Source organism: Muntiacus reevesi, chromosome 1 (assembly GCF_963930625.1).
Source record: "Muntiacus reevesi chromosome 1, mMunRee1.1, whole genome shotgun sequence".
Lineage (NCBI taxonomy): Eukaryota > Metazoa > Chordata > Mammalia > Artiodactyla > Cervidae > Muntiacus > Muntiacus reevesi.
This window is the reverse complement of record NC_089249.1, coordinates 139,915,972-139,942,801: the sequence shown is the minus strand read 5'-3', so window position 1 is coordinate 139,942,801 and position 26,830 is coordinate 139,915,972. Positions and strand designations below refer to the sequence as shown.

At 37.2% G+C, this 26,830-nt stretch overlaps 1 protein-coding gene across 8 annotated transcripts in view; it reads left to right on the top strand.

The window, feature by feature from the left end:
* RAVER2 (ribonucleoprotein, PTB binding 2) overlaps positions 1-26,830 on the top strand; it is a 126,969-nt gene that overhangs the window by 78,384 nt on the left and 21,755 nt on the right. For 7 of the 8 annotated variants that reach the window (XM_065911589.1, XM_065911573.1, XM_065911555.1 and 4 more), the window contains exons 10-11: positions 4,652-4,763; positions 6,683-6,819. In XM_065911589.1, the coding sequence (XP_065767661.1) occupies positions 4,652-4,763; positions 6,683-6,819 (249 nt within the window). Of the gene's footprint in view, positions 1-4,651; positions 4,764-6,682; positions 6,820-7,475; positions 10,138-26,830 lie in introns of those variants that run through there. The other variant, XM_065911604.1, reaches the window with a different exon arrangement.

Below are 26,830 nucleotides of genomic sequence, written 5' to 3'. Positions count from 1 at the left end.
AAGTATATATATGTATTCTACATGTGTGTGTATACTACCAAGGAATATGTATATATTCCTTTTTAATTGTATCTTAAATGATTCTAATTCTAGAGTATTTAATTTTTTGGTTATTTTACAGGTAGTTTAATTAATGAAGTATCAAGTAATCTGAACTATTTTTGTATTTCAAAGGAAGTTGATAATATACTTAAAGTATATAAAGATGGATTACAAACTACATAATTCCTATGTCAATGACATGCTGACTGTTTTCATAGTGTACATTTGCTTCTCAAAAGAAAATATTAGATCCTTAAAAAAAGCTATTATTATAAACAAAAATCTATCTTTTGATAAGTTATGCCAAATGATGTTTGGGATTTTGCTTAATTACTTGCCAGTTTGTAAATAAAATATATGTGTAAAATGTTTTTAAAATATGTCATTATAAAACATTTAAATATGAATCCTTTATTCCTGTAAATGTTTGCTTTTCTAAAAGCCTTGAAATGTGCATAATTTTCAAATATAAAGTAATATAAGTTCAAAATTTTGTAGTTTAGGAAAGCATAGGATTACCATTAATACTTATCCAACTATATAATATTCTTTAGAAGAATTTCTTAGTTAAAAAAAAAAGAATTTCTTAGTAAATGATAATACTGTTCTTTAAAATACAGTATTATTTCTAAAATGTATATTCTTGTAGCTAATTAAGTATTATTTTAATATTTAAAAGTAGAATAAATTCTAGTTTATCTGAAAAATTTCAAAGCTAGTTATTAGCCTCTGGTCTGTTCAAAAGAATCAAATCTTGGTTTTAATTCTGGAGGATTTTACCCAAAATTTATTGGTTCATAAACCACTGACATTTGTAAATATTATAATTGGTAGGTAGAATAAAGTACTTAATTTTTTTATTTGTATCTTAAAATACCATTTTGGGCAAACTTTGGGAGATGGTGAAGGACCGGGAAGCCTGGCAGTCTGCAGTCCACGGGGTCGCAGAGTCTGACACAACAGAGCGACTAAACAACAACAAAAAATACTGTTTGATTTAGAAGTGACACATGAGGGAAAAAATTCTTGTAGCTGGCTGTATTCAAATATTAAAATGATAATATTGACTTTGTAAGAGGTTTTGTTGTTACCTAGTCATGACAGGAGGTTTGGATAGAATACCTATAATTGTCCATTGAGAAAGCTAGGGTGGTTCTTCATAGAATGAAGAATTTTAAATATTTATTTGCAGGATTAATTGCTTAAGTGATTGAGGGAAGTTAAATAAAACTCATATATAAATATTCTGTTTCTTTTTGCACAGACTTTTTAATGCATGGAAAGAACTAGGACAGCGGTCCCTAACCTTTCTGGTACCAGGGACTGCTTTCATGGAACACAGTTTTTTCCATGGATGAGGGGAGTGGGGTGGTTTTGAGATAATCCAAGTGCATTACATTTATTGTGCACTGCATTTCTATTAGTACATCAGCTCCACCACAGTACATCAGGCATTAGATCCCAAAGGCTGGGGACCTGTGCACTAGTGTCTTTAGAAAAACTGGACTTGAGATGATTCACATAATGGACAAGTGAAAGTGTATCTGGTAGAAGACAGCTGAAGTAGGACAGAGCCTAGAAAACAAGTCCTGTGATGAACAATTGAGGAAAATAGATACAGGGAACTTGGCAAGGGTTGACCAGCTGTCTGTTTATTTGACATTAAAAAAATAATAAATTCACAGACTAGTCTAGTCACATAGTATTTTATATTTCTTTAGTGAGCAGAATTAGTCTAATAAGTATGACAAACAATAAAGCCTATTTAGGCTTAATATAACACAGAACAATTGAAGTTTTAAAACAAAGTTCACACTTTCACAAAGATATGAATGAGTCACTGAAGGCAATTATGCAGACCCTGGTGAACACCTTTACATTTTGTTGTAGAAGTGATTCTTCTCTCCGGACAATAGGGGCTTGCTTGGACCAGATAATTTCAAAATATGTTTTCTAATTATGTAGCAAGATTTTGGACTTTGTTAAACAGTTGGTTGAACTTGTATGCAGAGTTTTAGACCTGCATCTTTTACATTGTGTTGATTAGTGATTCTTGATTCTGTCTTTCTGTCAGAATCACCACTATAGGTGTCGAGGGTTGGACTCTCTCTTCCTCAGCCCTGAGAATTTGATTCAGAGAGATAGGGGTGAGATCTGAATTTTAAGTGTACAACTCCGTGGCATTAACTACATTCACATTGTTTTACAGCTATTGCTGCTGTCTACAGAACTTTGTCATCATGCCACACTGCAGCTCTGTACCCATTCACCAACTCTCCCATTTTCCCTTCTTCCCAGCCCCCAGTAAGCACAGTTTACTGTCTCAGAATTTGACTATTCTAGATACCCAATGTAAGTGGAATGATACAAGACTAATGACGACATTACTCTTCAATGATCATCCACGTTGTAGCATATATTGTATTGGAATTTCCTTATTTTAAAGGTTGACTAGTATTCTGTTGTATTTATATACTACATTTTGTTTATCCATTCATTTATTGATGGACTTGTGGATTGTTTCCATCTTTCAGTTCAGTTCAGTAGCTCAGTCATTTCTAACTCTCTGCAACCCCATGGACTGCAGCACGCCAGGCCTCCCTGTCCATCACCAACTCCCAGAGTCTACTCAAACTCATGTCCATTGAGGTGGTGATGCCATCCAACCATCTCATCCTCTGTCACCCCTTCTCCTTCTGCTCAATCTTTCCCAGCATCAGGGTCTTTTCAGATGAGTCAGATCTTCGCATCAGGTGGCTAAAGTATTGGGAGTTTCGGCTTCAACATCAGTAGGCTCTTGTGAATAATGCTGCTTTGTCTCCTTTGATTTCTTCTTTGGCTTATTGGTTGTTCAAGAGTATATTATCTAATTTGTACATATCTCTGAATTTCCCATTTTCCTTTTAGGCTACCATTGTAGTCAGAGCAACCCTTGATATGATTTCAGTACTCTTGAATTTGTTAAGATTTGTTTTGTAGCCCAACATATGATTTATATGATTTTTTTTTTTTTGCTTCTATTTTTGGGGTCATCTCCAAGAAATGGTTGACAAATCTAGTATTATGAAGCTTTTTACATAAGTTTTTCTTTTAAGATTTTTTGTTTTAGCTCTTACTGTTAGGTCTTTGATCCATTTTGAGTCAGTTTTTATATATGGTGTTTGGTGAAGATCCACTTCATTCTTTTATGTGGATATCCAGTTTCCCATTTTTGTTGAAAAGACTGCCTTACTGTATAGTTTTGATACTCATGGAAAATCATTTTATCACATATGCAGTAATTTGTTTCTGGGCTCACTGTCCTATTCCTTTTGTTTATATGCCTGTCTTTATGCCAGTATCATACAATTACAATTGCTAGAGCTGTAGTAAAAGACGCTTACTCCTTGGAAGGAAAGTTATGACCAACCTAGATAGATATTAAAAAGCAGAGACATTACTTTGCCAACAAAGGTCTGTCTAGTCAAAGCTATGGTTTTTCCAGTGGTCATGTATGGATGTGAGAATTGGACTGTGAAGAAAGCTGAGTGCTGAAGAATTGATGCTTTTGAACTGTGGTGTTGGAGAAGACTCTTGAGAGTCCCTTGGACAGCAAGGAGATCCAAGCAGTCCATTCTAAATGAGATCAGTCCTGGGTGTTCATTGGAGGGACTGATGCTGAAGCTGAAACTCCAATACTTTGGCCACCTCGTGTGAAGAGTTGACTTATTGGAAAAGACCCTGATGCTGGGAGGGATTGAGGGCAGGAGGAGAAGGGGACGACAGAGAATGAGATGGCTGGATGGCATCACCGACTCGATGGACATGAGTATGAATAGACTCCGGGAGTTGGTGATGGGCAGGGAGGCATGGCATGCTACGATTCGTGGGATCGCAGAGTCGAATGCGACTGAGCGACTGAGCTGACTGACTGACTGACACCTGTGTAATAAGTTCAAAATTTAAAAAGTATGAGCCTGCCATTCTCGTTCATCTTTTTCAATATTATTTTCACTGTTTGGGGTCCCTTGATGTTTCATGTCAATTTTAGGATAAAATTTTCTTTTTCTGCCCACAAAAGTTAGAATTTTGATAGGGGTTATATTGAATTTGTAGATCACTTTGGTTTGTATTGAAATTTTAACAATATTAAATCTTCTAATACATGAAAATAGGATGTTCTTTTACTTATGTCTTTAGTTTCTTTCAGCAATATTTTGTAATTTTGAAAAATATTTATTTATTTATTTGGCTGCACTGGGTCTTAGTTGCAACTTGTGGGATCTAGAAATAAGGTATGGGGTTTGTTTCTTCTTGTGAGCATGAATTCTCTCCTGATTCAAATGAGAAGGTTGTACAAGATGACCTTTATTTCTCTTTCAGTTCTAAAGTTCTATGGTTCTAGAATGGTTTTTTAAAAAACTAATTGGAAAAATAGTAGCAGGTGAAATGTGATCATTTTAATCAGTATCCACAAATATTTCATAAATTTATAGCTTTAAACCTTGTTTCACAAATTTTTGTTACACTAAACTACATTTGTTGAAGAATAAGTATTTCTCTACACTTTCTGCATTTTAATTTTCTTTTACCTCTCATTAAGCACTCACTCTCTTTTTTTGGTCAATAGGCTGCGTCTAAGAATCAGACTTCACTCTTGGGAGAGCCACCAAAAGAAATCCGGCTCAGTAAAAACCCATACTTGAACCTGGCAAGTGTGTTGCCCAGTGTGTGCTTATCATGTAAGTGAGAAGCTCACTATTAGTATTTTGGAGTTCTACTGAATACTTTTCATGATGAGTTTTACTTTAATTTTTAATTTAATGAAAGCAAATAATGCCTGTTGACCAGCTGAAGTCTAAGTTATGACCTTAGTCCTTAAATTGAAAGAATAATTAAGACTTTTGAAGTGCATTCTATTTTATTTAAGGAAAACATCTTTCATAATATTTTCTTAAGCATATATATATTGAATTGCTGTGAATTAGAATGAAATCATGATTGAAAATAATTGGATAAAGGAATTATTTGGCAGTGCTATAATTCTTTATAATACATATAGAATCATATTTCTAAAATATGAAGTTCAGTTTTCTATATTATCTAATATATTGAGAGTATTTGCCGAATACCCCCAACATATTAGTTACTAATAATCAGCAGAAGTGGAATTCTCATGTACATTTTTGGAAGACCTCCTCATGCCTTCAATTAGTAAATTATAACTATTAATTCAAATATTGTTTTAAGAAAAAAATCACAAATGTGTTGTTTTCTAGGCACTAAGATATTCACTGCAGCATTGGTTTTCAATAGTGAAAAATTAGAAAGTGCCTTAATGGTCATCAATAGGGGAATGATTAAATAGTTTGTCATAAAGTGAAATATATAGTTGAAGAAGCACTACATATGCTAATATTAAATGATCTCTAAAGCAAATTATTAAAGACAAGAAGCAAATGTGTTCATAGGGGACTGATTAAATAGTTTGTCATAAAGTGAAATATATAGTTGAGGAAACACTACATATACTAATATTAAATGATCTCTAAAGCAAATTGTGAAAGACAAGAAGCAAATGTGTTCATAGATTGATTCCATTTATGTTTATTTAAAGCTGTGTATTCTTTTATGTGTGCATGTACTTGAATGTGTAAATGCATAAAGTTAAATCTGAGAAAATACTAAGCTGTTACCTCTGGGAAAAATAATAAAATTGAATGAAAAGAGATGAAAGATGAATTTTGTTTTTAATATACATTCTTTGTACTTTATGAAGTATCATCTTGAACCTAAAAATTAATTTTTAATTTTTTAAAGCCAGAAAAAATTTAATGTGCTTCTAGTATGAAAGAAAGAAAGAGTTAGTCACTCAGTCATGTCTGAGTCTTTGTGACCCCATAGTCTGTAACCCACCAGCCTCCTCTGTCCATGGGATTTCCCAGGCAAGAATACTGGAGTGAGTTGACATTCCTTTCCCCAGGGTATCTTCTCAACCCAGGGATTGAACCCTGGTCTCCTGCATGGCGGGCAGATTCTTTTATCATCTGAGCCACCAAGGAAGTAGGCTTCTGGTATGCCTACTCTACTTTTATCTGGTCTAAAATTTGATGGCTACAACTGTTACATTAATAAGAATGGTTAATTTACATTTTGAATGCATTGCTTTAGAGATTAGACATATACTTTTTAAATGTTTCCATCAAGATTATTACCCTTAGAGGAGGTTTCCATTTTTAGTTGTTTTAGACAAACTAGATAATATCATATACTATATATATATATTTTCCCCTAGGAATAATAAAGGGCTTCCCAAGTGGCACTAGTGATAAAGAACCTGCCTGCTAATGCAGGTTAGATGTAAGAGATGCAGGTTCGACCCTGGGTCGGGAAGATTCCTGGAGGAGGAAACAGCAGTATTCTTGCCTGTGGAGAATCCCATAGACAGAGGAGCCTGGTGGACCGCAGTCCTTAGGGTCACACAGCGTCAGACACAACTGAAGTGACTTAGCACATGCACACAGGAATAATAAATGTAGGTCTTTACTGGCGAACTAAAATTTGTGTTCTATTTGAGAATATGCTGAATTAATGGGTTTTGTACTCTGTAATTTATAATAAAACAAGCTAACTAAAATTTATATATTGATTTTGCCTTAAGCCCCTGCAAATAAAACCACTGTACAGAAGACTGGAATTGCAAGCAACCTTCTGGATACAATCTCTCAGGGAAATGAATCACAACACACATTGGAGAAGTGCATTGCTTATTCTCAACCTTTTGGTGATTATGCACAGGTACATCATTCTCAGGTTTTGATGATATATAGAAAAATTGCTTCAACTATACACTGAATTCACTGTATATGAAACTGTGATTCTTGTAATGTCTTAAGGCAGTAAAATTGCCTGATCTGTACAATATTTCTTGCCCACTGTGTGCAGTTTTAGGACATGTTCAGAAGATTGCTAAGTATGATTTTGCCCTCGGTATCTGTTCACGTTGTTTACACTAGTGGACAGCAAACTGCAGAGTAAATCCAGCCCACAATCACAACCTGTTTTTTTAAAATAAAGTTTTGTTGGGATACATCCACATCCATTTATTTGCATGTTGTCTATGATGCTGTTGTGCTACAGTGTCAGAGTTGAGTAGTTACAGCAGAGACTGCGTGGCCCTCAAGATTAGATATTTACTATCTGGCTCTTTACAGAAAACTTCTGCTGACGTCTGGTTTACACCAGTGTAGCCCTGACTCAGAAACCTAAGGAAATACCTCTGTTCTTATTCACTGCTTATGGATATGGATGCATGATCATGACTAGCACTATTATGACTATTAAATGACTATGAGTAGCACTATTTTGACTATTAAAACAGTCAAAAGCATTAAAATATTACATTCAAAAGACACACTGTGTCATTACTTAAATATATTTATTTTTCTTTTCAGGCATTTCTCCTTCAGCTTATTCTTAGTGGTTGAACACCGAGAATGTGTATTGCGTTAGTAGCATGTGACCTTATGTAATAACGAGAGTCTTAAAACTAACAATTCTGATTTTTTCCTGTTTCTCACAGCAGTTACCGTCTCAGCTCTCTCCTGTCTGTGAGAGCAATACTTACACGTTACTTTCTTTAGAACAACTGTGTTGGCTTCACCTGTCTCTAAAAACTTAGAATAGAAAACCTATACAAATTCATTTAGAACAATTGATACCTGATGATGCTTTTGTGATAGGATACTAGAAACACAGGTCAAATGAATTCTGTAGAAATAGTGAAGCTGGATATAATAAAGTCCCCTATATACTTGTGGAAAAGATATAGAAATATGAATCGGAAGATGATGCAACTAGATGGCAACATACCTATATTTAAGGAACAATAATGAATTGATGCAGTCTGGAATGCATCCTCTTCTGTGTTTCATAAGGCTTCATCTTTGTTCCCTTACTTGTTAATGTTTTAAGTAATGCTTAGGTAAGGATATTAATTGTATGCTGATTATATTTACAAGTGACAAAGGCAAGAAATCATCAGAGGTGTATAAAATCATCTATGAATAATTTATACTTTTGAAAATTAGAAATAACCTAAAATCTCAATAGTCTAGACTGAAGAAAAAAATTGTCATATTTATATGAGGAACTATAATTCATATATTAAAAATCATGTAAAACTATATATAAATGCATGATAAATTTTCATAATCTATTAATCTTTAAAAATGATAAAATATAGTCCTATACAATTTTGTTTGTTTTTTTTAATAAGGAACAAAATTTACTTTCAAACAAGCAGAAGCACAATAAGTTTTTAAAAATTTAGTTGAATGTGTGATTTAAGCTTTGAAAGTTATTTTTCATGTTTAGCTTTTCATTTATTTCAGTTTTGAAACCTGCTTTTCTAAATAGCAGTTTTGTGGTTTATTGTTAGATTATTGTGGTTTATTGCACACTTATATCCATGGAAAGAAAGACCTTTCCCATTTACTCACAGAGACATTCTGTGACAAAGACGCCTCCGTGTTGCTTGCCTTCCTCCACCCTGTGCGCTTGCTTAACCAGAGAAACTGCGGAGGTGTGGGTCCTGCCTGGATTCAGTGTCTCCTTGGGCAGCCCCTGCTGTCTCCTCATGCTTGTTCATAAAGTGAGATTTGTTCTCTCTCCTTGTGTTCTTTCATCCTTATAACCGAAACTTAATTAAATGTTACTAATTGAATAGCTAGTAAAAGGTGGTCATTTTTTAAAATTTATTTTTCAATTGGAGGAAAACTGCTCTACAATACTGTGTTCATTTCTGCCATATAACAAACAACATGAATCGGCCACAATTCTACACATATCCCCTCCTCCTAGAGCCTCCCTCCACTCCCCCATCTCACCCCTTTAGGTCGTTAGCGAGCATCAGGCTGGGCTCGCTGTGTTACAAAGCAACTTCTAACCAGCCAACTGTTTTACACATGATAGTGGATATATATCAATGCTACTTTCTCCATAAATCCTGCTGTCTCCTTCCACAACTGTATCCACAAGTCCATTCTTTACATCTGTCTCCATTCCTTCCCTGCAAATAGATTCATCAGTACCATTTTTCTAGATTCCATATATATGCATTAGCCTATGATATTTGTTTTTCTCTTTATGACTTCATTCTGTATAACAGGCTCTAAGTTAATCTACCTCAGTAGAACTGACTCAAATGCATCTTTTTTATAGCTGAGTAATAGTCCATCGTGTATATGTACCACATCTTCTTTATCCATTCGTCTGTCAAGGGACGTCCAGGTTGCTTCCATGTCTTGGCTGTTGTAAATAGGGCTGCAGTGAACATTGGAGTACGTGTATCCTTTAGAATTGTGGCCTTTTCGGGGTATATGCCCAGTAGTGGGATCGCTGGGTCATGTGGTAGATTTATGCCTGCGTTTTTGGGTATTCTCCATCCTGTTCTTCATAATGGCTGTGTCAGTTTGCATTCCTACCAACAGTGTAGGAGGATTCCCTTTTCTCCACATCCTCTCCAGCATTTATTGTTTGTAGATTTTTTGATTATGGCCATTCTGACTGGTGTGAGGTGATACCTCATTGTAGTTTTGATTTGCATTTCTTAATAATAAAAGATGATCATGTTTTAGGAGTTCCCTCTGTTTTCACTGAATGGAGGAAAAGGTCCAAGGGAAAGAAACCAAGGTTTGCTTTTAACATTTACTATATGCTTTGTAATATAAACATTTGATCTTTTTAATGACCTTGTGATTTCTAAATGACCACTTTCATAATATAAGTGGGAAAGCATAAAAGGGTAAATCATCTTTCAAGTTTATGCAGCTAGTAAAGGATTTCTCTGGTTCCAAAAGCCTCATTATTTTCATTATACTATGGAAAATCTTCTTCAGGCATGGAAGTAGTGTCATATAGAAACTGTTTGACTGTTTGCTTTGTACTGGCGGCTGTGCATAAGCAGTAGGAGAGATGACTATGTTGAAATATATGTGGCTGTAATAATTTTTATTTCCGATAAAGCTGTCACATTTAAAGAGATGACTATGTCAAGATATATATGGGTATAATAATCTTTATTTCCAATAAAACTATCACACTTAAAAATTATAATTGGAATTCCAGTATTGGTGAAGTTACTTGTATCAGATTATCCTTCTTGCAGATATTAAAATTGTATCAAATATGAAACAAAAATATTTGAAGGCTCTGAAGAATAACCAAAAGCAGGCAGAAACTGAAGGAGAGCTGTTCCTTGAAAGAGGAGAACTGTATTGGATGAGACTTATGTTTCTGTGACTTTTTGCCTAGTACCACCCCACCTTACTGCCAGTGTGTACAGAAGGATACAGCCTTACCAGCTTACGGAGTCAGAGAACAGAGTTCAAGACTGTTAGCAAGGCTGGAAAGTAAGGGGGAAATCGCAGAAAAGTCTCTGTAAATTCAGCCCAAATACACTTGAGTGACTCCTGGACTTTGTGTGGGGGAGACTCCAGGGGACCTTGTAGCAAATAACAGATGGAAGGCTAAAGAGCTGTGAAAAGATGTAACTCCTTTCCAGAACAGAGGAGGTGATTTGAAGTTTGAGTTCATAAGTGTTGACTCTTTCTCAACGCAGATGTAAAGAACAGACTTTTGGACTCTGTGGGAGAACGCAAGGGTGGGATGATTTGAGAGAATAGCATTGAAACATGTATATTACCATATGTGAAATAGATCACCAGTCCAGGTTTGATGCATGAGACAGGGCGCTCAGGGCTGGTGCACTGGGATGACCCTGAGGGATGGGATGGGGAGGGAGGTGGGAGGGAGGGTCATGATGGGGAACACATGTACATCCATGGCTGATTCATGTCAGTGTATGACAGAAACCACTACAATATTATAAAATAATTAACCTCCAATTAAAATAAATATAATGTTAAAAAGTTGACTTTCTCAATAAAATTAGCAACCTTCAGAGGAAGATTATATAATCCATAATATCTACAAGTATATCATCCACAATATTTAATAACCAAAAATAATTAGAAAGTTGAAAAAACAAGAAAACATGACCCATGATTAGGGGGGTAAGCAATTAATAGAAACTGACCCCAAGATGACCCAAAAGTTAGTGTTAGTAGGAAAGACGAACTTAAAACAACTATAATAAACAGGACTTTGAGAAGGAAATGGCAACCCATTCCAGTATTCTTGCTTGGGAAATCCCATGGATAGAGGAGCCTGGCGGGCTACAGTGCATGGGTCATCAAAGAGCCAAACACGACTTAGTGACTAACAAAAAGCCACCATCTTAGGAGCACATGTACACCCACATCGGATCCTTATGTTTTGCAAGATTTATCTCTTGAACAGTGTACAAGTTAATCCTTTTTGAGCTGTTGTTTTTTTTTTTTTTCATTCTTTATCGTGGTGTTTAATAAGATTTTGTTTTTGCAAAATTGAAAACAACAGGACTTAAGGGGAATAAGTAAAAATGAACAGATGGAGAATTTCAGGAAGAAATATAAACTTAAACAATAGAAACTCTAGAACTAAAAAGTACAGTATCCACCTAAAAAATGTACACTGTTTAGACTTAGCAGAAGTTTGGAGGAAGGAAAAAAAAGGTTCAATTAAGATAAAGACAAATCAAAAGAAATAATTCAGTTTGAAGAACAGAGAGAAAGAGGATGAACACCAAATCCTCAGGGACCTAAGGGACAATATAAATAAGTGTAAAGGACAATCTAAAATAAGTGTAATTGAGTCCCAGAAGGAGAGAAGAAAGAAAATTGGGCATAAAATATTTGAAAAATAATGCTAAAAAATTTCTCACGTTCAGGTTTTAAAAAAATACAGATTTAACAGAGGCAGAGACCTCCCTGCAAAGCAGAATAAGTGAAAACAAAAAATCAATATTATATTGGTATATCAGTTAATATACTGAAAACCAAAGTTATAAAGAAATTATCTTGAAAGCAACCAGATAAAAATAATACATTTTAAGACAGTTTCTCAGCTTTGGCTGGCCCTATTGACATTCTGAGCTGGATAATTCTTTGTTTCAGTGGGGCTATACTGTATGTTGTAGGATGTTTAGCAGCATCTTTGTCCTCTAACCACTAGATTGCCCCTCATTGATTATAATTCTGATTAAACAACTGATAAATATATGGGTAGGTCTTCTCTTGTAGCTCAGTCAGTAAAGAATCTGCCTGCAATGCAAGAGACCTGGGTTTGATTCCTCAGTTGGGAAGATCCCCTGGAGAAGGAAATGGTAACCCACTCCAGTATTCTCAGCTAGACAATACCATGGACAGAGGGGCCTGGCAGTCCGTGGGGTCACAGCAGTCAGACACGACTTAGTGACTAAACCACCACCAAATATATAGGTAAAGAAAAAAGACTATATACTTTATCTTTATTTAAGTTAATTAAAAACAAAATCGTAACATTGCATGGTGGGGCTTGTATGTAGATATAACATATTGACAACAGTACTACAAAGGACAATATGAGAGGTGAATGAAATTGTTTACAGGGTAATTATATTTTACCTCAAGTAGAAAAATATTAACTCTTCAGTAGAGTGTGGTAAGTTAATGAATGTATATTGTAATCTATAGAGCAAACATTTAAAAATTCAAAAAGTATAGCCAAAACGTCAACAGTTGAATTATAGTGGAATTCTAAGAACATTTGATTAAGCCAAAAAAAAAAAAATGTCAGGAAAGGAAAAAAAAAAACAGGATGAATAGAAAACAAATAGCTAAGTGGTAAACCTTGAATGAATGATAATAATAGTTAAGTAAAAGTTGACTACAGGCTCCAATTAAAGTAAAGAGATTGTCAGAACAGGCAAGACTGTATACTTTTAAATAATTTTACTTGTTTTTATTTTTGGCTGTGCTGGGTCTTCATTGCTGTGTGGGCTTTTCTCTAGTCGCAGCGCGCAGGCTTCTCACTGAGGTGCCTTCTCTTGTTGCGGAGCACGGGAGGCTCTAGGGCACATGGACTTCAGAAGTTGCGGCACATGGATCGTGGTCTGGCTCCCTGGATGTAGAGCACAGGCTTAACAGTTGTGGTCCATGGGCTTCGTTGCACCACAGCATGTGGGATCTTCTCAGATCAGGGACTGAACCCATGTCTCCTGCATTGGCAGACGGATTCTCTACCTTTGAGCCACCAGAGAAACCCAAGACTGTACACTTTTACCACTGCTATTCAACAATATAAACTTGGAGGTTTTAGTCAATGAAGCAATTAAAAAAATATGTGAAATAGGAAAGGAAAGAAAAGCAAAAATGTCTTTCTTTGTATGTGACATGACTGTTTACATAAAAAATCCCTAAGAAGCTAAAAAGCAACCACTACATATAATAAGTAAACTTTTCAAAGTCACAAGGTAAAAGGACAGTATGCAAAAATGACCTGTATTTCTGTGTACTAGCAGCAACAATTGGAAAATAAAGTTTTTAAAAAATTTCCATTTATAATAGCACCAAACATGAAATATATAATAATAAATTAAGAGAATATTTGTAAACTCTGCAATGATAACCAGAGAACAGTGCTGAGAGAAATTAAAGAAGATGCCTATGAATGGAGTGCTATACCACATTCATGAATTGAAAGACTTACTATTGGTGTGATATCACTTCTTCCTCCCAAACTAATCTGTAGATTCAGTATAATCCCAACCAATTTTCCAGCAGCCTTTTTCTAAAATAGAAATTGAAAAACTGATTTTAAAAATTTCTATCAAAATGCAAAGGAATTATTCTACTAAAAACAATCTTAAAAAAAATAAAATTCAAGGACTTCTACATGATTTCAAGATTTATTATAAAGTCGTAGTAATCAAGACAGTATGATGTTGGCATAATGATAGGGACAAGTGGATCCGTAGAATAAGATAGACCCATACTTAAATGATAAAGTGATTTTGGACAAAAATTTTAAAATAATCCAATAGGTAAAAAATAGAAATAGTGTTAGTACTGCTGACTGTCAGTACTGGAAAACATGACCCTTGCCTCTTGCCTCATAGTCTAACATTAATTTGCAATATATCATAGGTCTACATGGAAAATCTAAGCCATAGATAATATCAACAAAAGTTCTTTAATAAGTACCTCCAAACAGTGTTTTGTCCATAAAAGCATCAATAATACTGGAAGAAATAATCAGAATAAACTTTTTTAGAACTCTGGATGTTAACTAAAGGCATGAGGCAACTGGGGGAGTATTTATTCAAGAAATATTTTTAAATATTGGCAAGAACAGTCTTACCAATATTTTTTATGGTCTCTCAGTCAATCCAATTCCTGTTTTCCTATCTCTTTCCAACAGCCCATAATCATAATAAAAACCAGGAAGCCGGTAGCCACCAGAGTGGGCATGAAAGGGCTGAAACTCCACAAAGCTTCATTTCCAGAGTCCTACTGTTTGACCCATCTGCAGGTTCCCTGGAGGGACCGACCGCACTTGCAAGGTTGTTTTCATTGATTTGACTCAAGTTTGCCCATGTAAAAAGCTTTTCCTCAGGGGAATTTGTTGAAAACATCCAGGGGAAATTTTTTAACTTTGTGGTTGCCTGAGGTGCTAGATAATGTTTGAGGCAAGAAATAGGCTAACCAAAAAGCATTAAAGGAACAAAACTGGGGTATTAGATATCCACAGGGCCTTTGGAAAGCTGTGACATACTCCTGGGAATCTTACAAGGCCATGCACACACACAGGATGGTTCATGTACTTGGAAAGACCTCAGGAAGCCCTATGCTCTCACTTGTAGAAAGTGAAGGCTAAGGCAGAGTTGTCAGCTACTTGACTGAGTGTTGAAAGCATGGCCCAGCACAAACGCAGGGCAGAGTCCAGGGGACTCATTGGTTGTAGGTGTTAAGTCAATCATTAGTTAATGGAGTCGTCTTCTTTTACTACTCAACAAAGGACACACAGTTTACAGAATTATTTCAGAAAAGTCAGTAAAGTAACAACAATAACAAATTTTGAAAGCGAGTGTAAACTGATTTCCAGAGTTGCCACATTATATCTTTTTTTCAATAGAAAAATCATGAAGCAAGCTAAGGAATGAGGTGTGGCTCATAAACAGGAGAAAAAGCAACTAATGGAAACTGTCTCTAAGGAAGTCCAAAGGTTAGACTTACTAGAAAAAAGACTTAAATCACTTAATGTAAATATGTGCAAAAAATGGAAGAAAACCATATCTAAAGAACTAAAAAAAAGTATGAGAACAGTGTCTCACCAGATAAAAAAAGATAAATATGGCAACAGAACTTATAAAGGACCAAACAAGAATTCTGAATTTGAAGAGTATAATAATTGAAATGAAAAATTCACTAGGGCAAAAGAGCAGGTTTGGGTAGGCAGAAGAAATAACCAACAAGTTTGGAAGACAGGTCAGTTGAGATTATCCAGTTTGAAGCATGGAGAGAATAAAGAATGAAGAAAAGTGAACTATAACAAATGTTGAAATGAAAGTCACTTAGTCGTGTCTGACTCTTTGTGACCCCAATACAGTCCATGGAATTCTCTAGGCCAGAATACTGGAGTGGTTAGCCTTTTCCTTTCCTGGAGGATCTTCCCAACCAAGGGATCGAACCCAGATCTCATTCATTGCTGGCGGAGTTTTTACCAGCTGAGTCATAAGGGAAGCCCAAGAATATTGGAGTAGGTAGCCTATCCATTCTCCAGTGGATCTTCCTGACCTAGGAATTAAACCGGGATCTCCTGTATTCCAGGTGGATTCTTTACCAACTGAGCTATGAGGGAAGCCCAAGTGTTGAAGATGGAGAGAAATTAGTTCCCCCATACATTGCTGTGGTGATGGGACTGTAAAATGGTGCAACTGCATTGAAAAACAGTTTGGCATTTCCTCAAAATGTTAAACACAGAGTTACCATATGATCTAGGGTATATATAATTGAAATCTGTGTCTATATATAAACTTGTATGTACATGAATTTTCATAACAGCCTTATTTATAATACCTAAAATGAGAAATAACCCAATGTCCATCAACTGGTGAATGAATAAGCAAAGAGTAGTATATCTGTACAATGGAGTATTCCACTTGTACTTGGAAACTAACAGGATTATATAGCTGGTATGTCCTTACAATGGGTTATTCACCCATGAAAGGAATGGAGCACTGATCCTTGTCACAACATGGATAAGCCTTGAAAGCATTATGCTGCATGAAATAAGCCAGATACAGAAGGTCACATATGTTGCCATCTATACGAAATGTCCAGAATAGGGAAATCATCAGAGCAAGTAAACAGATACTGATTATTAGGGGCCAAGAGAAGTGGAAGTTGTGGGGTGTCTTTGTAAAGTGACAGAAATACTCTGGAATTGGATGGTGGTGATGGTTGCACCAAAATCTGGTGACTGCATGAAAATCACTGTAGATGGTGACTGCAGCCATGAAATTAAAAGACGCTTGCTCCTTGGAAGAAACTATGACCGACCTAGAAAGCATATTAAAAAGCAGAGACATTACTTTGCCAACAAAGGTCCATCTAATCAAAGCTATGGTTTTTCCAGTAGTCATGTATGGATGTGAGAGTTGAACTATAAAGAAAGCTGAGCACCGAAGAATTGATGCTTTTGAAATGTGATGTTGGAGAAGACTCTTGAGAGTCTCTTGGACTGCACGGAGATCGAACCAGTCAGTCCTAAAGGAAATCAGTCCTAAATATTCATTGGAAGGACTGATGCTAAAGCTGAAAGTCCAATACTTTGGCCACCTGATGGGAAGAACTAATTCATTGGAAAAGACCCTGATGCTGGGAAAGATTGAAGGCAGGAGGAGAAGGGGATGACAGAGGATGAGATGGTTGAATGGCATCACCAACTCAGTGGACATGAGTTTGAGTAAGCTCAGGGAGTTGGGATGAACAGGGAAGCCTGGTGTGCTGCAGTCCTTGGGGTCACAAAGGGTCAGACACGACTGAGCAACTGAATTGATGGCTGCACAACCTTGTGACTATCAACAAATTGTTGTTGTTCAGTCACTAAGTTGTGTCTGACTCTTTGCGACCCCATAGACTGCAGCACACCCAGGCTTCCATGTCCTTAACTGTCTCCCAGAGTTTTCTCAAACTCATGTCCATTGAGTCAGTAATGCCATCCAGTCGTCTCATCCTCGGTCACTCCCTTCTCCTCCTGCCTTCAGTCTTTCCCATCATCAGGGTCTTTTCCAATCATTTGGTTCTTACATCAGGTGGCCAAAGTATTGGAGCTTCAGCTTTAGCATCAGTCCTTCCAATGAACAATCAGGGATGATTTCCTTTAGTATTGACTGGTTTGATCTCCTTGCTGTCCAAGGGACTTTTAAGAGTTCTCCAACATCATCATCAAAAGCTTCAATTCTTTGGTGCTCAGCCTTCTATATAGTCTAACTCTCACATCCATATATGACTACTGGAAAAACCATAACTTTGACTAGACGGACCTTTGTTGGCAAAGTAATATCTCTGCTTCTTAATATGCTGTCTAGGTTTGTCGTATCTTTCCTTCCAAGGAGCAAGTGTCTTTTAATTTCATGGCTGCAGTCACTGTCTGCAGTGATTTTGGAGCCCAAGAATATAAAATCTGTCAGTGCTTCCACTTTATCCCCATCTATTTGCCATGAAGTGATGGAAGTAGATGTCATGATCTTAGGCTCTTGAATGTTGAGTTTTAAGCCAGCTTTTTCACTCTCCTCTTTCACCCTCATCAAGAGGCTCTTTAGTTGCTCTTTGCTTCCTGCCCATTAGAGTGGTATCATCTGCATATGTGAAGTTGTTGACATTACTCCTGGCAATCTTGATTCCAGCTTGTGATTCATCCAAGCCTGTGTTTCACAAGATGTACTCTGTGTAGAAGTTAAGCAGGGTGACAACATATAGCTTTGTTGTACTTCTTATTCAACGTGGAACCAGTTCATTGTTCCATGTCCAGTTCTTCCTGTTGCTTCTTGACCCACATACAGGTTTCTCAGGAGACAGGTAAAGTGTTCTGGTATTCCTATCTCTTGAAGAATTTTCCAGTTTGTTGTGATCCACACAGTCAAAGGCTTTAGTGTAGTCAATGAAGCAGAAGTTTTTCTGGAATTCCCTTGCTTTTTCTATGATCCAGTTAATGTTGGCAATTTGATCTCTAGTTCCACTGCCTTATCTAAATCCAGCTTGAACATCTCGTAGTTCTTGGTTCACATACTGCTGCAGCCTAGTTTGAGGGATTTTGAGCATTACCTTGCTACTTGTGAAATGAGCACAATTATACCACGGTTTGAACATTCTTTGACATTGCCTTTCTTTGGGATTGCAGTGAAAACTGGCCTTTTCCAGTCCCATGGCCACTGCTAAGTTTTCCATATTTACTAGCATATTGAGTGCAGCACTTTAACAACATCATCTTTTAGGGTTTGAAATAGTTCAGCTGGAATTCCATCACCTCCACTAACTTTGTTCGTAATAATGCTTCCTACGGTCCCCTTAACTTCACTCTCCAGGTTGTCTGCCTCTAGGTGAGTGACCATACCATCATGGTTATATGGGTTATTTAAGGCCGTTTTTGCATAGCTCTTATGTGTATTCTGGCCACTTCTTAATATCTTCTGCTTCTGTTAGGTCCTTACCATTTCTGTCTTTTATCTTGCCTATCCTTGCATGAAATGTTCCATTGATATCTCCAGTTTTCTTAAAGAGATCTCTAGTCTTTCCCATTCTGTTTTCCCCTTTTTCTTTGCATTGTTCACTTAAGATTTTCTTATCTCTCCTTGCTGTTTTCTGGAACTCTGCATTCAGTTGAGTATCTCTCCCTTTCTCCCTTTCCTTTTGCTTCACTTCTTTTCTCAGCTATTTCAAATGCCTCCTCAGACAACCATTTTGCCTTCTTACATTTCTATTTCTTTGGGATGGTTTTGGTCACCACCTCTTTTACAGTGTCACAAGCCTCTATCCATAGTTCTTCAGCACTCTGTCTACCAGATCTTATCTCTTGAATCAACCAATATTGGACCCTAATTTTAAAACTCAAGCCTTAACTATACTAAACAGAGGAAAGAATTTCCATTTATTATTTTAGAGATTTTAAAATTATCTGATGATAAATGAATTAAATCAATTATTCCAGATCTAGTTAATTAGAAAGCAGTTTAAAATGGGCCACCCCTCACAGTTCTGTAGTTAATCATAGTAATTAATGAGTATTACCTCTGAGCTGCAGTTATCCATTTTATCAACAATTACATTTCTTAACTGTTTGAACTGTTGTTGAGAAAATCAGAAATAGATGTAGTTTAAAAATTTGTTTTGCACACTCTCACAGTGATAATAGCATTATAGTCAGCTGTATATTCCTGTTAGTTTGAATGTACCAGTGGAGTTTGAGAAGTCAGGTTCTGAGGTGGAGATAAATAGGTACATCTGTGTCAGACAGTTGAAAGCAGCTACTGTAAAGGAGAAGCCTTTGAGCTAATTTATTAAATATTTTTTAAACACCTAAATCTAATATCTAACTATAATCTGTAAAAAATAAGACATTAGTAATACGGGTAACATTTCTCTTAAGCAGCTTTTGTTTGACATAGTCATTAGTTCTAATAACATAAAAAATAGCTATTCTATGCAAACCATCCAATCTCAAATCTGTGAAAGTGAAGTGAAGTCGCGCAGTCGTGTCCGACTCTTTGTGACCCCATGGACTGTAGCCCACCGGGCTTCTCCATCCATGGGATTCTCCAGGCAAGAGTACTGGAGTGGGCTGCCATTTCCTTCTCCAGGGGATCTTCCCGACCCAGGGATCGAACCCAGGTCTCCCATATTGCAGGCAGACGCTTTAACCTCTGAGCCAACAGGGAAGCCAATATCTGATTATAATCTGTAAAAAAATAAGACATTAGTAATACAGGTAGCGTTTCTCTTACGCAGCTTTTGTTTGACATAATCATTAGTTCTAATAACATAAAAAGTAGCTATTTCGTGTCTTTCTAAGTGTGGTTTGGGCTCTCTCTGATACTTGCCGTGCTGGTGTGCCCTGAGTTAGGATGCCACCATTTACTTGCACGTTGTTCTCTCCTGTTGCCCTTGGTTACAGGGGTCTTTCCTGCCAGGAATCTGACCGCCTGTTGTAGGGAGTCCACTACAGAACGTATGATGAGATGGTGTGATGAGGAAAGAGGGAACGAAAACAAAAAATGAGCAAAAAGGCCTGGCGATGTTTTGTCCTTTCACGTAGAGCCTAATGCTGTCCCCTAATGGGCAGATAATGCAGAGACCTGACAAAACAGGTTTTGTGCAATGTGATAGGTCAGGATTGTGTGACAAAAACTAACAACATGAAGTATTTTTAAAAACCTCAACTACTTTAAACAGAAATTACTGAACCACAGATTATATTAGCCCTAGATAGTAACTTGGCTGCTGCTGCCAAGTCGCTTCAGTCGTGTCCGACTCTGTGCAACCCCATGGACGGCAGCCCACCAGGCTCCCCCGTCCCTGGGATTCTCCAGGCAAGAACACTGGAGTGGGTCGCCATTTCCTTCTCCAAGTAACTTGGAAAGTACATTAAAAAATGATTTTTGCTAAAAACCAGAATTAAGGAAAGCAAGTTGTTGAAATGTAAAGTTACTATCATCACTTTAAAATCTTTTTTTTATAAAACAATTCAGTCTTTTAAGTGTTTGAAAAAGTCAACAAAAGAAGAGTATACAGTATGAATAAATCTAAAGAGAGGTTTGAATTGATATTCTATATGTTAATCTAAACTTTTAAGGGATTTTAATGTTGTCTTTTGGTTTTTAAAAATACTATTTAAATATACTTATATCTAAAATATATAATTGTATAATTTGATATACTGAAACTGATTAGGTGATGATCAAATTTTGCTTCATTAAATATAGGTGAATTTAATTCAGACGACCATTATATCTACTACTGTGGGCAAGAATCCCTTAGAAGAAATGGAGAAGTTCTCATAGTCAATAAGAGTCCGAAATGCAGTACTTGGGTGCAAACTCAAAAATGACAGAATGATCTCTGCTGGTTTCCAAGGCAAACCATTCAGTATCATAGTAATCCACGTCTATGCCCCAGCCACTAATGGCGAAGAAACTGAAGTTGAATGGTTCTGTGAAGACCTACAAGACCTTCTAGAACTAACACCAAAAAAGATATCCTTTCTTCATAGGGGACTGTAATGTAAAAGTAGTAGGTCAAGAGATACCTGGAGTAACAGGCAAGTTTGGCCTTGCAGTAGAAAATGAAGCAGGGCAAAGGCTAACGAGTTTTGCCAAGAGAATACACTGGTCATAGCAAACACTCTTCCAACAACACAAGAGACGACTCTACACATGGACATCACCAGATGGTCAATACTGAAATCAGATTGATTATATGCTTTGCAGTCAAAGATGGAGAAGCTCTATACAGTCAGCAAAAAACAAGATCAGGAGCTGACTGTGGCTCAGATCATGAACTCCTTATTGCAACTTAAATTGAAGAAAGTAGGGAAAACCACTAGGCCATTCAGGTATGACCTGAATCAAATCCCTTATGATTATAAAGTGAAAGTGACAAATAGATTCAAGAGATTAGAGCTGATAGAGTGCCTGAAGAACTATGGATGGAGGTTCGTGACATTGTACAGGAGGCAGTGATCAAAACCATCCCCAAGAAGAAGAAATGCAAAAAGTCAAAATGGTTATCTGAGGAGGCATTACAAATAGCTGGGAAAAGAAGAGAAGCAAATAGCAAAGGTGAAAAGGAAAGATACATCCATCTGAATGCAGCGTTCCAAAGAATAGCAGACAGAGACAAGAAAGCCTTCCTAAGTGATCAGTGCAAAGAAATAGAGAAAAACAATAAAATGGGAAAGACTAGAGATCTCTTCAGTGAAATTAGAGATACCAAGGGAACATTTCATGCAAAGACGGACATAGTCAAGGACAGAAACAGTATGGAACTAACAGAAGCAGAAGATATAAAGAAGCGGTAGCAAGAATACACAGAAGAAATATGCAAAAAAGATATTAATGACCTAGATAACCATGATGATGTGATCACTCACCTAGAGCCAGACACCCTGGAGTGCAAAGTCAAGTGGGCCTTAGGAAGTATCACTACGAACAAAGCTAATGGAGGTGATGGAATTCCAGCTGAACTATTTCAAATCCTAAAAGATGATACTATTAAAGTGCCACACTCAATATGTCAGTAAATGTGGAAAACTCACCAGTGGCCACAGGACTGGAGAAGGTCAGTTTTCATTCCAGTCTCAAAGAAAGGCAATGCCAAAGAATGCTCAAATTACCGCACAATTGCACTCATCTCACATGCTAGCAAAGTAATGCAAAAAATTCTCCAAGCGAGGCTTCAACAGTACGTGAACTGTGAACTTCCAGATATTCAAGCTAGATTTAGAAAAGGCAGAGGAACTAGAGATCAAATTGCCAACACCTGTTGGATCATTGAGAAAGCAAGGGAATTCCAGGAAAATATCTGCTTCACTGACTACACTAAAGCCTTTGACTCTGTGGTTCACAACAAGCTTGTGAAAAATTTTAAGAGAATGGAATACCAGACCACCTTACCTGTCTCCTGAGAAACCTGTATGCAGGTCAAGAAGCAACAGTTAGAACTGGACATGGATCAAGGACTGGTTCTAAATTGGGAAAGGAGTACAACAAGGCTGTGTATCGTCACTCTGCTTATTTAATTTGTATACAGAGTACATCATGCAAAATGCTGGGGTGAATGAAGCACAAGTTGGAATCAAGATGGCAGGGAGAAATATCAATAACTTCAGATACACAGATGATACCACCCTTATGGCAGAAAGGGAAGAGGAACTAAAGAGTCTCTTGATGAAAGTGAAAGATGAGAGTGAAAAAGTTTGCTTAAAACTCAAAAAACTAAGATCATGGCATCTGGTCCTGTCACTTCATGGCAAGTAGATGGGGAAACAGTGACAGACTTTATTTTCTTGGGCTCCAAAATCACTGCAGATGATGACCACAGCCATGAAATAAAAGATGCTTGCTCCTTGGAAGAAAAGCTATGACCAACCCAGCCAGCATATTAAAAAGCAGATAAATTTACTTTACTGACAGAAGTCTGTGCAGTCAAAGCTATGGTTTTTTCAGTAGTCATGTATGGATGTAAGAGTTGGACTATAAATAAAGCTGAGTGCTGAAGAATTGATGGTTTTGAACTGTGGTGTTGGAGAAGACTTGAGAGTCCCTTGGACTGCAAGAAGATCAGACCAGACAATACTAAAGGAACTCAGTCGTAAATATTCTTTGGAAAGACCGAAGCTGGAGCTGAAGCTCCAATACTTTGACCACCTGATGGGAGGAACTGATGGAAAGGACCCTGATGCTGGGAAAGATTGAAGGCAAGAGGAGTAGGGGACGACAAGATGAGATGGTTGGATGGCTTCACCAATTCGATGGACATGAGTTTGAGCAGGCTCCTGGAGTTGGTGATGGACAGGAAAGCCAGCATGCTGCTGTCCATGGGTTCACAAAGAGCAGGACATGACTGAGCAACTGAACTGAAATGTAGTACAGCACCTTTTTTGCTGCGTGTTGGCTTCTCGTTGTGGAGCCTGGGCTTTAGGCGGACGAGATTCAGTAGTTGCGACTCCCGGGCTCTAGAGCACAGGCTCTGGGGTGGTGCATGGGCTTCGTTGCTCTGCAGCATGTGGAATCTTCTGGACCAAGGATTGAACCTGTGTCTCCTGCATGGGCACGTGGATGCTCCACCTCTGAGGCACCAGGGAAGCCCTGGAGGATGAGTCTTCACATTCACAGTTAAGACTTAACATTACTCATAAAGGCAGGTAGCTGAGAGGCAAAAAAATAAACATGAAATTGAACACATCTATATATATATACAAGAAAGAAACATTTTATTGTTACTCTCAAGAGTCCTTTGGACAGCAAGGAGATCAAACCAGTCAATCCCAGAAGAAACCTGAATATTCATTGGAAGGACTGATGCTGAAGCTCCAATACTTTGGCCACCTCATGCGAAGAGCCGACTCACTGGAAAAGACACTGATGCTGGGAAAGATTGGAGGAGGAGAAGGGGACAACAGAGGATGAGATGGTTGTATGGCATCACTGAGTCAATGGACATGAGTTTGAGCAAGCTCCAGAAGTTGATGATGGAGAGGGATGCCTGGCGTGCGGCAGTCCATGAGGTCACAAAGAGTCGGACACGACTGAGTGAGTCAACAACAACAGTGTCACAGAATGAAGCATGTTGGTTTTAAAACATTTTTTAAAAACTAAGAAAAGAATTACCTTGTTTAAATAAAACTTTAGAAGTGAACTACATTAAATGCAGAGAAGATAATCCAATTAATTTTTATTTCTTTAGTTATGAAGTCTAAAAACTGGACTGGAAACTCTAAAAAGGATTATTATTGGTTTGACTCAGACCTTAGGGTGAACTAGTGCGATTGGTCATTTCAGGTTTTCCATCCCATCTAACTCCATTCAAGAGTCAAGACCTAGAAAAGATAAAGTGGGATAAAGGAGAAGGTGACACTGAGGAGTCCTATATAGAGGCAGAATTTTCTGAAATCCAGTTTGATTTTTGTATTTTGGAAATTATGTGCTAAGTAGTTACATTTATTTAAGGAGAGCATTAATGGTAAAGAAGTATCTTTGATTCAGACTGTAATAGATGAGCCTAATCAAAATCACACTCAGCATTAACGTATCCCAAAGGAATCTCCCTGAGGACTATTCAAGATTCCAGTTTCTCAAATTCTTTCGAGTACTTTAAAAATAAGCCTTTAGTTCAGTGATTGAAATGAGCTTAAAAATTGAGCTTAATATACATTGTAAGTGTGAAACTTTGGCTGTCACATGGAAATAAAACAAGTTAGTCTATATTTACATGAAGATAAAAAGATTTAATAAGAGGAAGAAAATGAGATTTCTTTTTTAATCCAAAAATAATAATTGCATAGTTACAGAATGGGTTTCATAGTAAATGTGTGCAAACTTTGGATTTTTAAAAATAAGGCAGATTAGAACAATGGTGAGAATAGTAAAGTGAGAAAAATTGAGTTGGATTCATAGCCCTAATATTGCATAGTATGAGTAGTGAGTATTGTTGCACAGATATGTTCAACTTTTTGTGACCCCTTGGACTCCTCTGCCCATGGAATTCTGTAGGCAAGGATAGTGGAGTGGGTAGCAGTTCCCTTCTCCATGGGATCTTCCTGACCCAGGGATTGAACCTGGGTCTCCTGCCTTGCAGACAAATTCTTTACCATCTGAAGCACTTGAGAAGTCTTATGATTTTAGTCAAGTCGCATCAGTTTTCTGAGCTTTTGTTTTCTCATCTCTTCAATGGAGATAATAATTTCTTCCTTGTTTATTGCACCGGTCAGTGATACAGTGTAGGACATCATCAAATTACATGTTATCAATTCATACCTTTCCAGATGTACTATGGTTTGGCTGTTTTGTTGATCTGATTTCTGCCTGAATACTAGACATGCAGAACTAGAGTTATAGAGCTTCTCTCAATGTCTTTCTTTATTCTCTTCAAGGCATAAATGCCTGTTGAAATTGTTTTCAGGTTTTCAAAGTATGCCACTTTGTTCTTTGTCATCTATAAATTCCTTTGTAAATGCTAACCAAAAATTTGAATCACATGTGATCTGTGTTTGCCCACATGCATGTATCTAAAAGCATGGACAAGTTCAGTGGCCTCCCGGAGAGACCTTCTAATGTCTGTCTCCTTCATTGCCACATTTTTTTTTTATGAAGCTGCTTACTAACCTACAAATTCTAAGATCAAACATGTCATTCTGTGTTTGTGATTAATCAGGTATTAGCCTAGTGTTTCAGCCTGCCCGTGACTGGGCCAGCTTGCCTTTCCAACCTCATTTGCCGCTGCCGTCTTCCGTGGACCAGCCACTGGTGTGTGAATTCGTGCATCTGCCTTGTCAGATATCTCCTTTCTCCTAAAGTGGCCATCCTGTGTCTCCTCCTCATATCTGACCTCACCTCCAAATCTTAACTCAGAGGCCATCTCATCCTGAAACCTTTTCCCATATTGCTCAACACCCCTACTCCCGTTTTCCCCTCTCTGAAGAAGCTTTAGCTCTTCACCCCTGGTTCTCTTTTGTATGGTGACATTGTCCTTTCAGAGTTGTTTCGTGCTTTTCCTTTTATGTGTATACACACACACACACACACACACACACACACACATAGAATATTATATTATTTTTTTATTTGGCTGTGCTGGGTCTTAGTTGCAGGATATGGGTGGGATCTTTGATCTTTGTTGTTGCATGTGGGATCCTTAGTGTGGCTTTCAAACTCTTTAGTTGCTACATGTCAGATCTAGTTCCCTGCCCAGGGCCTGAATCCAGGCCCCGTGCGTTGGGAGTGTGGAGTCTTAGCCCCTGGACCACCGGGGAAGTCCTTGTTTTGTGCTTTTCTTACTTCCCCTCCTAGGGTATGAGCTCTTGGAGGTTTCATTCATCTCAGTAACCCCATAAGAGAGCCCAGTACTCTCAACATTTAGTCCTTGAAGGAATAGATGTTTATATCCTGCAACTATGAAATAGAAAGAAAAGCACATTCTTGCTTGGTTTTATTTTCTCCTTTTTGATGTTTCTTTGATATCAATATGTTTCTCCCAGAACACTGAACTTTGTTTCAAAAATCTTAATCAGCAACAACAAAAATCTTAACTATCATCATTTCCTATTTAATTCATCAGTTCTTACATTAGAAGATAGATATCTTTGATAGAGTGTATTAGAAGGGTTATCTTTC